This window comes from Primulina eburnea, chromosome 13 (genome assembly GCF_022965805.1).
Source record: "Primulina eburnea isolate SZY01 chromosome 13, ASM2296580v1, whole genome shotgun sequence".
NCBI classification, from domain to species: domain Eukaryota; kingdom Viridiplantae; phylum Streptophyta; class Magnoliopsida; order Lamiales; family Gesneriaceae; genus Primulina; species Primulina eburnea.
Genome location: NC_133113.1, coordinates 33,057,710 through 33,073,633, shown reverse-complemented (window position 1 = coordinate 33,073,633; position 15,924 = coordinate 33,057,710). Strand labels below are relative to the sequence as shown.

Genomic DNA, 15,924 nt, shown 5'->3' with positions numbered 1-15,924 from the left:
GAATTCATCCCCATATCCATCCCCATACCCATCGGGTATTGAATTTCATCCCCATATCCATTGGATTATCGGATATTCATACCCTACCCAAATACCCTATTATCATATACAATTGAATTTTTTCAAATTTAAATTGTTTCAGTGAAATTATGAATATTTAAAAAGTTATTTAAATGAACAATAAGAAAAATTATTATTGATAAAAATTTGCAAAGTAAACTTTATAAAAAAAATAACAAAATATTAAAAATATTTTATATTAGTTGAACAAAAGTACGCAATTTAACAAAAATAAATTAATTTTCAATTTTTAAAGTCAAACATGGAATAAACTTACCAATTAAGAAGATGATAAATTGAATGAAAAATAAAAGAGGTAAAACCTTGAAACGTAAAAGTGAAAGTGAAAGGAAAGAGAAAAGAAAAATATCGATTTACTTGGATTTGAGAAAACGAATCTTTAATATAAATAAATATAATTACTATATATATACATAGACACACACACACACACACACACACATATATATATATATAAATTTAAACGGGTATTCGGGTAGGGCGTGTGTCGGATTATATCAAACCCGCCTCCATACCCAAACCCGAAAATCCTCATACCCGATTACCCAATTATTTAATCGGGTCTACAAAATCCCTCCATACCATCTTCTATTCGAATCGGGTATCGGATCCTCCAATGGGTTCGGAGGAAATTGCCATCCCTACAAGCAAGACAATATATTGGCAAATTAATGTTTGTCTTTCATCAACGGTTATTATGATTTATTTGTTTTCATAGAATCAAATATGTGTCTATGCCTTTCATAAATTTTTTTATTAGTTGTATTTTTAATTTTATCTGTAAAAACATTTTCAATATTTGTAAGTAAATCTGTTTGTTAACAATTTCAAATAAGCTGATAAATTGTCAGAATTCATTTTATAACTCAACAACGGTATTTAAAAAAATAAAAAGTAATTTAATTTAAAATCTAAAAATTCGATAAACAGAATAAAATAAACTAAAATCTTTATAAAAAAATCTAACAATAATAAAAAATAAAATCGTTACTATTATTGGCAAAAGAAAATGAATAATATATTTTATCCTTCCTAAATATGAAAATATTCTCCTTATTGTAATAGGATCTTGGCGGAGGATGATGAAGTGCTTATCCTGCAAGGAGGAGTACGGCGGTCGAGATGTTGGAACGTGCCGCGAGTGCTACGAGGAGGCAGGAGAGACGGAGGAAGAGCTCAAGCGAGAGATCGAAGACCTTAAGACTAAGGTCAACTTCCTCCGCCTCCACACTGTTGTGACGGGGCCTAACTACGCCACCACAAGGCCAAACGCGCCTTCCTTTTCCGACGTCGTCTTGGTCGCCTCAGATTCTGCTGACCCACACCTCACTTTTCCTCCGATCCCTGCCCATCGGGCAGTACTGGTACCCTTTTCAATTTCTTTTAATTTCCGGGTTTGAAGTATTGTGTTTCATCAGTCCGTTTTGTGCGTTGGAATTTGCTAGGATTTCAGTTTTGGTTCCCATGGACTTTTTCCTATATATTCAACACTTGATTGCCTCAAACTTTCTATTAGCTCATCAAAAGCTGTTTCTTTTATTAAGCTTAAAAATGTGGAGGTCATTTACTGTAGTTTAAATCCGAATGATTGAACTTTTTGTTTACAGTAGCATTTAATTTCTGTCTGATCCACCTTGCATTTGATTTTTCTGGGCAACAACGTTGAACTGAAGTAGTCCTCTTATGTTTTTATGTATTAAAGATGTACATGTTCTATTTACGAAGCCGATGTTGTTGGCTGACAGGTATAAACTTTTTAAAGGGTGCACTTGCATGTACGATTCAATTGGCAAAAACATAAATTTCTCGTGTGATTTTTTTTTATTACTTGTGCTTTTTAGAAGTGGGATGTGAGTGAAGAAAGATGGCAGGGGATTTCTCTAGTTTTATTCCTCTAATTAACATGTGAGAAAATACCTTTAAGAATTCGTTGATATTTGAGACATATGTTCATGATATTAAAATAAGCGTAGGTCATTGGATAATGTTAGTTGGTTTCAAATAATTCCTATTTATTAGTTGGTTCAAATATCTAAAAATAGTACCTCAAAAAAAAAAACCTAACAATAGTAAAAACTAAACAAAAACTCTAATGAGTTTGTTTCACGGTCAATTTTGTGATACAAATAACTCATTCGACTCATGAAAAATATTATTTTTTATGCAAAAGATATTACTTTGCACTCAAAATGAGAATCTAGTCGACCCGTCTGAAGAACGTAAATTCGTGAAATCGTCTCACATGTTCATCTAAAAAAAAAGTAGATTTGGTCCTTAAGTTACTTCCACCTTCATCATATAAGCCATGGTCCATGTATACTTGATTTTGTTTATTCGGTGGCTTCACTCAAAAGAACTCTTAGTTCTTATATTATAGGTATTAGTGTCTGTATATTGCGTTAATGTTTTAAATCTCTTTACTGCCTAGCAGATAAGCCGTTCTCCAGTTTTCAGAGCCATGCTTGAAAACAAAATGGAGGAAAGCCTCAGTGGAACCATCAAGATCAGTGATGTATCATACGATGCCCTCCGTGCATTTGTTAGCTATTTGTATACAGCTGATGCAAACCTTGACGAGCATATGGCCTGTGAACTCTTAGCACTGGCAGAAAAATATGAAGTGAAGCACCTTAAAACCTACTGCGAAAAGTATTTGATGTCGAAATTGAATAGGGAGAACTCATTAGCATATTATGCTTTTGCTCATCAGCTTTGTGCAAAGAGTTTGCTTGATGCAGCCTTGTCATTGATCATGGACAACATGGACAAGCTCACTAAGCAAGAAGAGTACATGGAGCTTGTGGAGAAGGATCCGCGTGTGGTGGTAGAAATTTATGAAGCCTATCTCTCCAAACAGGTAAATACTGCCGCTACTGAAAATCCAACCCCAAAATCCTAGTATCATAAAGTGCTTGTATTCGTGCTTAGGGGAAGATGTGATCGCATGGCAGCTCTGAGTTAGATTGGATTGATCCGTGGAAGTGCTTGTATTCGTGATTATATCTCATGAAAATGTTTGATGCATCCTTAAGTATTTTGCATGTACTCCGGGTGATGTAAGTTTTTTCGTCCTTGGATTGGGGAGGGACAAGTCTCCCTAAGAAATGAGCCTAGTTGAATCAGGTACCACGTGTATTTTGTAACCAAGCTTGGATACAAGTCTTGAGTGAGACCGACATATAGTTTTATTTGAACAATATTTTTCTATCATTCAAAAAAAGAAGAAGATATTTTTTAAAGTTTTTAAATTCTTTATAATATTGAAATTTTTTACACAATTTTTTATTATTATTGTGTATCCAAGCATGCAAGCGAGACAAATATATGATCAATAAGACTCAATGAGCACCCTCAAGGCATTTGAGTAGGTGAAATAGGTGAGCGTTTGATCAATATTCAAGAATTCGATTCTCCCTATTAACACTTTATCATGCGAGTTTGTCAGTACAAGACTTACATTGATGATGTAATCTATAGTCAGTTACGTTAATTTGGGGTAAACCCAATGTATATTGAAGTATGGCGCTGTTTCATATGGTAGACCGATTGGTTTGAGGGTTGAACCAATCCCACTTGTTATTCAATTGGGTTGGGTTGGGTTGATTTATGGATGAGAATCAGAATCAGTGGAAATTGGATGGGATCACTTGTACCAAAATTCAATCCGAACCAGTATGACAATGGACTACATTAAAAAGTTCTCTCCCACATATTTGAATAAATGCAACAAAAATCCTATTTTTTCAAACGATGGGTTCGAGAGATCAAAGCTGCTTCATCTGGTGTCGCTCTAGCTCAGTTTCGATCGACTTCAAATAGAACTCAAGCTATTCAGCCAACCAGTTCAAGCGACACCACCTAAAACTCAGCTGCTTAAGTAGTCGGCGTTTTAAAAAAGCTCTATGCTAATTTCATCATAGACCATTAAATTTAGTCTTGATATATACAAATTATATTGTATCTTGCAATTAATCAATGGCTAAATCTGTACAAACATTACAAATAACTAGCGTCTTCAGCCAAATATATGCACTCCATTTTAACCTTCTGAGCACAACAAATATCGCCCTGACCCGGAATCTTTTCCCCGTTAGATATGGTTATCGGCTATCGATATGAATATCGGTGTTGAACCACAAGCTTGAAAGAAGAATCAAAACCCAAAAGACGAGTCTTGTAAGCGGGAGAGCCTATACGATCAACCTTCTTTATCAGTCCACATATTTCTTATAATCCTTTCTCCTCCGGTTGATCTCTCGTCGGATACATGTTCTCGCATATAAAGTTCTAGACGATATGCTACACATCTCGCGTATCGCTACACTTTTGTATCGGATGGATTAAGCTTTGGATCCATCTCAGACGTTTTTTCTGAAGATGTGAAAGAGTTCGTGCCTTTGGAGGGAGATGAAGTTGGAGTGGGCAGCTTCTTTGGCAACATTTGCTCCCAATTGTGTGCCCTTGGCAATGATCTTGCTGCTTCCGAAATGAAAATTAGAGAAAGAAGACTCAAGATCAAGCACTTTCCCTTCCAAGAACTTGACATGATGAAGGCCTCAGGAAGGTAGAGAAAAACCAAGCACCTCCCCTCTTTTAAACTCCTATAGCCTGTTTATCTAGGCAGACATGCTGAGAGATCTTAGGACCAAATACAATTGAGAATTAAAATTTATAGCCCATGTTAACAGTGCCGAATGAAATACAAGAATTGCCAACTTGTTTGTTCCAGGAAAAGTGAAACATTCGACAGACAATTTGATAGTATAATATATTTCAGATCTTAGAAGTTTGTGCTTGTTGCTTTTGCTATGATTTCCAACCAGGAATACTTTGTGTTCCCATAATTTATCTTACTATTACTTGGGATTAAGGATCTCTCAGCACTCTAGACCCCACATATAGTCGAAATTTTATCTTTTTTCGAACAAATATCTATCATCTAATTAAAAAAACTATTAGTAATGTGTCGTAATTAAGTCAAAAATATTATATTGTTTGTTACTACATAACAATTTAGACACCAATTTTCTGATGTTCGCTTTGCCGCTAAAACCTACAAATTTTCGAATGAAAAATGAGTGAATAGTAGCCATATTCAATCATGCAAACACGAGGGAGGATAGGCTTGTGAAGTATATAATAATACTCTTGGACACTGAGTAGGGGGAGACAACCCACTGCACAAAAGGTTAAATGTGTTTGAAGAGTCCCATAATTTGAAACTTGGAACTTTTTGTGTACTGCTTTAGACAACAAAGAAACCACTGAAGATAATGAATGCCAGCAGCCCTATCCTTGAGTTAGCAATAATATAATATTTATCATGAAGAGTCGATTTTATCAGATTACCTTCAACTCCTAATGGTTGTCTTTCAATGTATAGCTTGCAACTGGTGACTTCTTATAATATCGTTCCATAATGACTTGTCTCCCTGATCCCATGCAGAAGAGACTTCAAAAAAAGTTAGCCCGACGATCAATTATTAAAATTTCAACTTGCTTTGTTCCATAAAAACGATCAATTCTAATAGATAAAAAAATCAACAAGTGTCTCACACACTCCCATTTTTATAGAATCAAATTGTTGTATTTTGGTACTGTAAAACACTGTATATCTTCCATCTTCCTTCTTTTTCGATTTTTTTTCCAAGTTCCATACAAAAAAAAAGATTCTTGAAAATCACTTAGGATTGTAGAAGACAGATAAAAATGATAAAATAACAAACACCATATTAAGCCCTTCATATATACTAAATAACAATATATATCTTTGTTAGGTATAGTTGATGAATAAAAAGTATAAACCAAATCAAAGTTGATGCTGCAAAAAATTAAATCTTTTATTTTCCAGCAGCATCGGATTAATCAAATCGTTTGTGCAATATGAAAGAAGATCTGTATGCGAATCTGGAAATTTATTACAAGAGGACATCGTGTATTTTGCTATCAATTTAGATCACTCGTATTCACAGAAAATATCTCTATCGCAAACCCCATCACTTGGCCCCAAGAGCTGATTGAATGGTTATTAGGTTTTGCAAGTTAGGATGATTTATTTATGATAAAGAGTCTCAGTCCAGGGGTCTACCAACTTTTCTATACAAAGAAGAATCGGATTTTTCTTTTTTGTTTTGGTTTTGTTTCAATGGATAAAAATATTAGGTTTGAGTTTGGATTAAATTAACTAATATATAAAAGTTGTTTTTTTTTTATTAAAAAAAAAAATTAGAAGAGGTGACTTAAGTACTGTTACTGCCCAAATTCATTAATATCAAACTGAAATGTGGCTAAATACCGATTAATCTTGTTAAGGCTATGTTTGGTTGGTGAAATGAAGGTTCAATCTGTTGATATTATTTCAAACTTTGGTCGATTACGGTTTGAGTATCCCTCAGTGGTTATGAGATGTCAAAATGAGTTAGGTCCGTTCACTAGTTTTTAAGTATCTAACCATAGAGAGGAGATTATATAATATATTTCAGATAAAAGTAGGATATCCACCGTTCGCCAACAAAGATTCCAAGTTGATTAGAAACGAAAACGTAGGCACTAAAATTACAAAAGTTTAGTGGCTTTGAAAGTACAACTCTTGGAAAGAAGGGAAAAAGTTGCTATTTGATTTCCAAATTATGTGCAAATGGCAAAAGCTATAACCAGAGACAAAAGGGATTGGATGATGGATCGATCCTCCTCCACTAGTCCGCTGATTCTCGTCTGCAAGACTGGAAAAATGGCCAGCAACAATTCCCTAGGACTCCATTTCTTTTCCTGTGTATATTCCAAGTTTAGAAACCAAATCATCAAATTGTTGAGACACTTACCAAGAATCTCGCTTTTTCTTGATGCACACACATATATATATATATACATACACGCACAGGAACACATTTAACTGAGTCAAAAATTTGTTTTCTTAGATTACTGATATAAATTAATATAACCTTTGTATGAATTCATAAGCATTTTAAATCCTGGATTATATTTTCCAAAAGTAAAGATACCTAATACTATTCAGGCTGCGGCCACCACTTGTTCTACTACTATCACTATCGGTGGAACCCGTAAACCTTTTCTTCCACCAATCCCTTTCCCCGCAAACCTTCAACGATTCCGCTCTTCCTCCGACATTTTTGTCCATACTCTTCTTTCTCTTGGACGGCAAACCAACCGGGAACACCATTTTCAGAAGCAGCCCCCTGTTTTCAAAGCTCTCACTTCTCGTAATCCTGTCGCTTATCTTGCGTTCCCGGCTCCTCCTCCGCAAACCTCGATTGTTATCCAGTCCCCGCAGCTGTGGAACTCGCGTTTCTGATTTGGGATCCTCGACGAGGTCCGTCAAAGAAAGTTCGTACGAAGATTCGGGCATGCTTTTCACCAGTTCCATAAGCTCAAACTTTCTTCTGACGATGGCTTGTAATCTTGAGTTTGGCGATATACAATTGTGATTGTGGTTCTTCCATAGAGGCGGTGAGCAGTAGCCAGATTCAATGCTTTCCGTAGATTCTTGAATATTATCATTTGGGATAAATTTCACCGCTTCACCTTCACATCTTCTACGGTTTTCAGGTGTGTCACCTGATTTCATCGACGCCATGTTGCTGTAATTGTGGTCTGCTCGAGTTATTATTTAATTTCTCACATGAAAACGAAGTAGTCTAATTTGGTGTGGCCCAAATTCTTTTGGCTGCTTAAAGACAAGGATCTTTAGATGAAAGGCTCCAAGGCCCCCAGATTTTCTACCCATCTCTTCTCCGATCAAGTTCATACCAAGTGTCAAGTGATAAGGATTTTATAATTACTATCTTCTTGTTATACATGAATTTTACAAGTCTATAATTTTGAAAACCACATGTAAGTTTGACGCCATTTGTGTCCGTAGAATTACATAATTCAAACAATATGTCAAAAGTTTATGCATAAAAATAATGGGTGGATTTGTATACTCTCGGGGGTACTTGAACATCACATGATTTTTAGCAAAACAATGTTCTAATTATTCTTGTTTAACTTTTAAATAAAATTTTTGTATTCACGCACATTTAAATTGTGGGCTATAATAATATAATAAAAGTAAAACCCATTCATTTATATTAATTTTTACAATGCATTAACATAGATTTGGCCTTATTCTAACAATATTAATACAAAATATAAACTGTGATCGACGCATTATTTGTTTATACAATGGTTTCCGCTTTGGTATCTGGCTTGTCTTTATTTGCCTGCACTTCCACTTCTTTGTTCTTCCCCCACAGCACGCAGTACAGACCACCAACCAGTAGTATTCCTCCACAGATACTGTACAATTTCCAACAACAGACCCCGTCACATCGCATATGTGGATAGCATACCAAACACACGAATTTTGATGGATGTGACTTACAGTTACCTTCCCAAATGGAGTATCTCCTTCCACACAAGTGCTGAGATGAAGGCAGTAATAAATAGTGCCAGTGGCGTGAAAGAGGCCGTAAATAGCGGACCTTTGCTCTCCACAGCACTTAGTTGCAACCAATACACCAATCCTGTCACCACTATACCCTGAAAATATATACGTGTTTCAAAAAATTTCTATATTACACGAGAAAAGATAAACAAGGGAGAAGACATACACAATATGCAACAGAGAAAAGATTCAAATCCCATTGAAGCTTCCAGGACGACAGGTTCCTCTCTATTGACATCGCCCACACAAATGACTGAATGCAGCTAAATAAACTCTGCAGCAGCGCAAGCCGAAATTTCGCTGGATATCGCTTCACAAGAGGGGCCTGGAACACAACATTTAAATAACAATTTAAAACTGCGAGGATATGACAGCATTAGGCATATACAGAACATTCGCAATGACAAGAAAACATGCCATGTAATGTACGTCTCCATCAATTAAATTAAACCTGCATGACAAGCCACCAAGCCCAAGCAGCGTTCGCCAAGATCATGAGCAGACATCCTTGTACCAACTTGTCTTTGGCACTCATCAAATGGGAGGCAGGATCGTGGGTATCCTTGGACGACCACTTCATGAAACTTATCTTCGGCCCTTTCACCAAAGCAAACACAATCGCCCCGGAGACGCTGATCACAGTTCCTACAACCTTAGCGATCCCGTGAAATCGTGTGACCGAAAGGCTTTCAACTCTGAATTAACGTCGTTTAATTTTCTTGTGAATAAGTCGAAATATTAATGAAAGTTTGCAAGTTAAGAGCATCCGTGACGTACCGGAATAAAACAGACACGACGAAGGTGAGAGCAGGAATGGTGTTGATGCTGGCGGAGGCGAAAGTTGCTGAGACGTAGTTTATTGCGTAGGAGAATAGATTCAAGCTTAAAGTAGACCTGTAAAAATTAGTAAATTTCAATTTCAAAATTTTATTCAATTCATTATCAACAGCTTTATATGCATGCATGCTCATCTGGTAGAGTAAGAGAGTAAACTTCTATATAATTTTGGATAATCCACTCGGGAAATATAACATTTCACATAAGTTACGTCATCCTTCCACCCGACAGTTACACAGATATATTATCAATTATAATCTTCAAATGCTTGATAAAACTTGTGAATCCAAGGCATACCCAATCAAGGAAATCAAGAAAATTTTCCCAATTACAGGATAAGGCAGTGGATCAGCTTCCTTCCTGGAAACCACAATTAACAAGAAAGATTTCAAGAACCCAAATAATTTACTAAAAAAGGAAAGTAAATAAATGTTTTACAAACTAAAATTTAAAGATAAAGGGTATACGTATATATAAAAAGATGTCAAATTTCAGAAAAATGATCATACCTCTCTAGGAAGTAAGCAAATGGAGCCAAAGCAACAGTGGCAATTGCTTGGCGATATGCAACAAACACAGAAGGATGCATTCCTTGTGCCATTGCTGCTTTAGACAACAAGGCCATGCCTGCATATGCAAATTGAATGAAAATCACTACAATATATATATTCTTTTTAATAATTAAAAATTTGTCTGAGTTCTCCATTTTTAATGTTGTTGGAACTTAAAAAATTTGTGTGAGAGATAGCTCGCCCGTCTATAATATTTATAGAGAAGATTTCAGGATGTATGTCACCACTGATCCTTTCACTTTAATATGATCATAGGTGTCTATCTTGCAGGTGACCTGCTACTTGTCCAGTACTTCTTTTGGTCTAAAGAAAATTACCCTTGTTTTGAACAAATTCGAACGCAAGATAGTAAAGTTTAATACATACTAGTGACTATGCACACGCGATGCGTGTGTACAATTTTTTTTATCATTATCAATGGACTAAAGTGTAATTTGATAATTTATGGGGTGACTAAATTGATATTTAAATTGTTGAAATAAAAAAAATAAATAAAAGTGTGTGTTGAAATTTGAAAAAAAATAACAAAAAACAAAAGTGTAATATTAATATCATGTAAGGGTAAAATTGGAAAAAAAACTTAGTGTCCTCCTAGGTAGTTACTATCATGTGCTCATCCTTAATATAATAGTATAGATACATCTCCGAAAACTAAAGTAATACATCATTTACTATAGTGAGAAAGAACGATGTGACATGAATTAACCGTGAAAGTGGTTGAATTTGGTAAAATTAGAAAAAATTAATTTAAAAAATGAAACAGAAAATAGCTTAAAATAAACAAAAGTGGGGCCCTTTTTTATATAAATATCCTGCACCTGTCTATTTAATTTGTTCCCCCTTTTTTTCCCGAAAAACAAAAAAAAAAAAATTAAAAAAACGAAAAAAGAACTTCGGAAATAGTGTGCACAACTATCCAATATCCATCCCATATTGTAAGGCCTAATTAGTGAACGCATAAATGGTAGAGGAGCAGGACTGAACAGACACTTTCTCGATCGGGTCCAATATTAATGGTTAAATATAAAAAGTTGCTGGTAAATTTGTAGTTTTAAATAAAAATTGTAATTTTATATATTTTATAAGAATTAGTTTTAGTGTTTTTGGGATTCATAATAATACAATATAATATGGAAACTTATTATTTCTTGGATTTTTTTAAATAAAATATTGTTGAACTATATTGTTTAATTATCACCGGAAACATGCACTCATCAGATGGATATATCTCAGGGATGAGGTTTATTCATTCTGGGTTCGAAAAATAAATCCACTACAATTTGGGTCAGTGGGTTCATGGTTTGAAAATTGAATCGGGTTCAAAACTAAGAACCCGGTTTATTTTTAAACTGAAAGTGGGAAGGGATGGAGTGATCATCGTTTGGTGTAGCAGTGAATATGGCAAAAACTGGATCAGTGGGTTCCAACCATATTTATTCACTCATATTATAAAGATAGCTGAATCGGTTTCCACTACTCCTTTGATAATTCGTACGTACTTGAAAAAGAAAAAAAAGTTTCGACCTTTCAATTCTTGACTCAGAATAACACAAATGATCCTTCGTTAAAATTTTCAAATATTGTATAAATAGTACTTTTTTTTGGTATTGATTATCATGTACTTTTTCATAACATCACTAGTCCTATATTTTTATTTTGATATTTAATTTTCTTTTGTAAAAAAAAAAATATCAACGAATTAAAACATATGCTGTTTTTATTTGAAGTAAATTTGCTAGTTGATGACAACTCAAGCGTATGGTGCATATATGTTGTTACAGAATCATTCGATGAAATGGCACTCATCACAGACAAGCGGTACTGTGATTGTCTTTTCAAATAATACATAAACTATCGAGTATCTTCATTTGAAAAAAGTTCCACATTCCCAAATAAAATTTGTTCTTTTTAATCTGAATATCATATAAACATTACATAATAATTTATCTCCCTATAAATATGTGACATCCATGATCCACATACATACATATATATAAGTTGAAGCTCACTATTCCAGATCTTGTTCAGATCCAGAATTCTCCTTTTCCGCAGTCTCCCAGAATTCATTCTCCTGAAATATGGCATCACAACTTCTTATAGGCTTTTTGAGATCTGTATTATAAACTTGTATTGTAACCAAGTTGATCCTCGCCATAGCCTATAAATATGCACTTTCTTGTTTTGACATCCAGTTTCTGTCTTTCATCCTTTGATATATGAACATAAGCAACACATCCAAATACCCGCAAATGATTATAGGAAACTTTTTTGCCTTGTCACATCTGCTCCGGGACATCATAATTGAGAGGAACACAAGGTGAGCGATTTGATATATATGCAGCAGCAACCACAGCCTCACCCCAAAATTCCTTAGTCAGTTTTGCATGTGAGAGCATGTTTCTGACTCTTTTTCCCAAAGTTCTATTCATCCTCTCAGCTAATCTGTTGAGTTGTGGTGTTTTTGGTGGTGGTGTTTGATGTCTAATTCCGTTCTTTTTGCATATCTCATCAAAAGTTCCAATGTATTCTCCTCCATTATCTGTTCGAATACATATGAGTTTAATGCATGTTTTTCGTTCAACCAAGTTTAAAAAATTGTTGAATGTTTCCGTAATTTGGTTCTTGGTTTTGAGTGTTCACACCCAAATTTTCCGAGAATGATCATTGATAAAAGTTACCAGTACATCGCTCCTCCGAGCGAGAATAGCATCGGACCACATAGATATGAGTGTACCAGATCTAGTATTTTATCGGCTCTCCTATGAGGTGAACTTTTGAATAATATCCTTTTTTGTTTTCCGACTAAGCAGTTTGTGCATTGTTTCATATGAACCTGCTTTATACCGGGCAGAACTTGCTTGCTCACAAGACGTGTAAGATTCTTTTCACTTATGTGACTAAGACGTCGGTGCCACAACGCTGTTGAGTTTTCTTCCCGTGTGTAGTTCACACATTCAGAATAATTTTTCTGAACTACATACAGCTTTGACATCTTTAATCTTTTTGCTACCATTAGTGATTATTTTGAAATCTTGCATATCCCATTTCAGAAAGTTGTGCAGAAAATTTCTTCATCGAGTCATCGACCGATATCAGACTCAGGCGTATATCTGGCACATGCCTGACGTCTTTCAGGATCAATGTAGAGTCATCCACGGTAGTCAATCTCACATCTCCCTTTCCCACGACCCTGGATAAGTCGTTATTCCCATCCTCACCATACCAAAGTCCCCTTGTGTGTAGGATGTAAAGCATTCTCTTCGAGATGTGACGTGGACTATTGCTCCACTGTCGATCACCCAACTAGTAACTTAAGTTGCCAAATTTACGGACTCCTGCTCTAGCTCGTGAACAACATTGAATTCGTCAATGGTGTTTGTTTGCTCATCATCGATTTCATGTTTGTCTTTCGGTTTTCGACAGTATTTTTAATATGTTTGTTTTCTCCACAGTGGTAACATTTTATGTTGACATATCTCCTCGAAGACTTGCTTCTTCTTGGCTTCTGATTTGTGTTTTTCTTGATCTTGCTCCTCCCCCTTGACTCAGCAGCCAAAACATATGACTATGAGGTAGAGGATCCTTGAGATCTCCTCCTCATCTCTTCATTCAAGATGACACTCTTGATGAAGTCCATACTCACGACTCCTCCTGGTGTTGTGTTCGTGAGTGATACCTTCGGACTCTCCCAAGACTCCGACAATGAAGCTAGCACAATCAGAGCTATCACCTTCGTCATCAAGTTTAATGCTCATACTTGATAATTACTGCTCTACGAATCTTTGAATCTCGTTCAGATGATCTGCGACCAGAGTTCTTTCTTTGTATCGAACCTGGACAAGCTTGCTCAAATAGAACAATTTGTTGTTGCCAGTTTTGGAGGCATATATTGTCTCTAACATTGTCCAAAGCGTACGAGCATGTGTCTCGTTAGAGATGTGATTATAGACGTTGTCATCGACAAATTGTCGGATGTACACGCAAACTTGCTCGTGCTCGAGGTTTCATTCAGCATCTGATTTCTCATCTGGTTTAGACTCGCTGAACACCGGTAAATGCATCTTGGTGACGAATAGAAGATCTTTCATCTTACTTTTCCAAAGTTGATAATTAGAGCTATTAAGACTAATCATCTTGCTTGTGCGTACCTCCATATTTTATGACTGCTATCAACAAATTAGTCGTCAAAGCCTGAACACAAAAGAACCACTTCCCTAATACTGTCTAGAAAGCCTTTCTGATGTGAAAGTTCAGACTAAGCTGCAACCACAAGTATACGAGTACTTCCTATAGTATTTGAGAACTTTATAGGTGAAGTTTAGGAAAGAAAACGAAAAATTAAAACATCATTGTTTATATAGGTGAAGTTTAGGAAACAAAACAAAAAATTAAAACATCATTGTTTATATAATCAAATTAACCATTTTTGACTAACTCAAACCATGTGTTAATTGTGTTGTTGAATTCTAAAATGGTGTGTTTGGAATTCAAATCTGGCTTGCTTTGAATTCAGTCTTTAAGGGGAAAGAGTCAACTAGGTAGCTTGAAGAATATGAATTTTAAAATAATCTAGAAACCGTCTGATTGACTTTGATGAGCAGAAAATGTGCGTATTTCTATACACACAGAATATAACAGATGAGTCCACTTGAAGCAATGAACAGAGAAAAACCAAATAAGATTGTCGGAAAATACAATGAATCGAGTACTGTGCTACAATTCTTATCTTGAACTCGAGCGAGTAATGGAGATATCAAACATTCCCGTTTCATGGGAACACGTGACCTTATTTACATGTCATAAAATAGCTAGGATGAGGTAGTTTCTGACACAAATCACGCTATATATATTCCAACATGAGAAGCATGCATGGGGTTTAGCCTTCTTAGTCGGACTCTCTTATATATTCAGGTTGTGTTTCTGATATATTCAGCCTCTTTTTAAAAAAACAGAAAACTATTTTTCATATAAATCTTCCAACGCTACTTGTGGGAATCTTGATCTTCCCAGATTTGAGCGTGATATGTATGTTCCATGACTATTTATGGAAAGCAATGGTGCACTTGAAATTTATAAGTAGTGTCCCATTAATTAGAGAAGAAAAGAACAGTCGATAAAACGTGTTCGTTTAGGCAAACCGTTATTGAGACCACAGCAAGTGACAAGAATTATTAGGTACGTACCCTACCACTAAAACACGCCTGCTTCTATAGAAAAGGATGCATGATCCTGTGTTGTCTTACACCACAATGCAGTGAAAGTTGCAGCACTTCTTCCTGTCAGGAAATCCAAATTTGATGTTAAACACGAGGAGAAATTATAAGGAATGACTTTCATTCAAGATATTAAAAACACATTTGATCCAGTACTTGATCAAATAACTAATTATAGATGTTTCAAAATCGTCTATTTCAATTTTTAGGACCCAACTTACTTAGTTAACACTACTAAAATCAATATTCCATTATTATCACTCACAAATATTCGCTATTACGATTAAGAAGATCAATAAAATATATATCGCGCGGTTCACAAAGACCGGCTCGCTCTCCACCATACACATATATTAGTCTGATAGTTATATATATATCAGTAAGGATCCACTCATGCATCACAACTAAGGTGCTCTATCTGTCTCGATTGCAGAGTTATGTTTGTCAATAAAGAGTAAGTTTTGGATTATTTTTTGTTCATGTCGAAACTAGCTTGACTCAATTACTCTGTGTTTCGATCGTATAAAAGGTTTGTAAGTGGGTGAAAATGACCTTTTAAATGACACGACTGTGAGGTTGTGAAGGAAAAATAAATGTGGGGATATTGACCCCTTGACTGAAATTAGTGGCAGAAGCCAACTTATTAATGGTATGAATGATGTAATGAAATTTGAACGAATACTATTTTAGTGTGTAAAATGTGCAATATTATCTCTATATGCATTAATAGCAAGATAAAGATAATATATATATGCAGGCTCATGCAGCCTGTCTT

At 35.3% G+C, this 15,924-nt stretch overlaps 3 protein-coding genes across 5 annotated transcripts; 1 reads left to right on the top strand and 2 right to left on the bottom strand.

Moving 5' to 3' along the window:
- The first annotated feature begins 1,104 nt into the window (after positions 1-1,104).
- Positions 1,105-3,126, top strand: LOC140810138 (BTB/POZ domain-containing protein At4g08455). 2 transcript variants are annotated; one of them, XM_073167964.1, is made up of 2 exons: positions 1,105-1,445; positions 2,513-3,126. In XM_073167964.1, exons 1-2 carry the CDS (start codon positions 1,161-1,163, stop codon positions 2,978-2,980), a joined length of 753 nt encoding a protein of 250 aa, XP_073024065.1. In that variant the 5' UTR covers positions 1,105-1,160; the 3' UTR covers positions 2,981-3,126. The 2 variants fall into 2 exon arrangements, with proteins under 2 accessions (XP_073024065.1, XP_073024064.1); XM_073167963.1 differs by having other exon boundaries at positions 2,510-3,126.
- Positions 3,127-6,712: 3,586 nt separating this feature from the next.
- On the bottom strand, positions 6,713-7,675 carry LOC140808728 (uncharacterized). 2 transcript variants are annotated; one of them, XM_073165929.1, is made up of 2 exons: positions 7,083-7,675; positions 6,713-6,849 (listed from the first exon to the last, which is right to left on the bottom strand). In XM_073165929.1, the coding sequence occupies exons 1-2, from the start codon at positions 7,673-7,675 to the stop codon at positions 6,777-6,779; spliced, it is 666 nt and encodes a 221-aa protein (XP_073022030.1). In that variant the 3' UTR covers positions 6,713-6,776. The 2 variants fall into 2 exon arrangements, with proteins under 2 accessions (XP_073022030.1, XP_073022031.1); XM_073165930.1 differs by having other exon boundaries at positions 6,735-6,849; positions 7,090-7,675.
- LOC140808727 (WAT1-related protein At1g43650) lies at positions 7,082-10,158 on the bottom strand. The gene is made up of 7 exons (XM_073165928.1): positions 9,874-10,158; positions 9,662-9,724; positions 9,305-9,421; positions 8,979-9,222; positions 8,694-8,852; positions 8,471-8,622; positions 7,082-8,379 (listed from the first exon to the last, which is right to left on the bottom strand). The coding sequence occupies exons 1-7, from the start codon at positions 10,068-10,070 to the stop codon at positions 8,259-8,261; spliced, it is 1,053 nt and encodes a 350-aa protein (XP_073022029.1). The 5' UTR covers positions 10,071-10,158; the 3' UTR covers positions 7,082-8,258.
- Between the last annotated feature and the right edge of the window lie 5,766 nt (positions 10,159-15,924).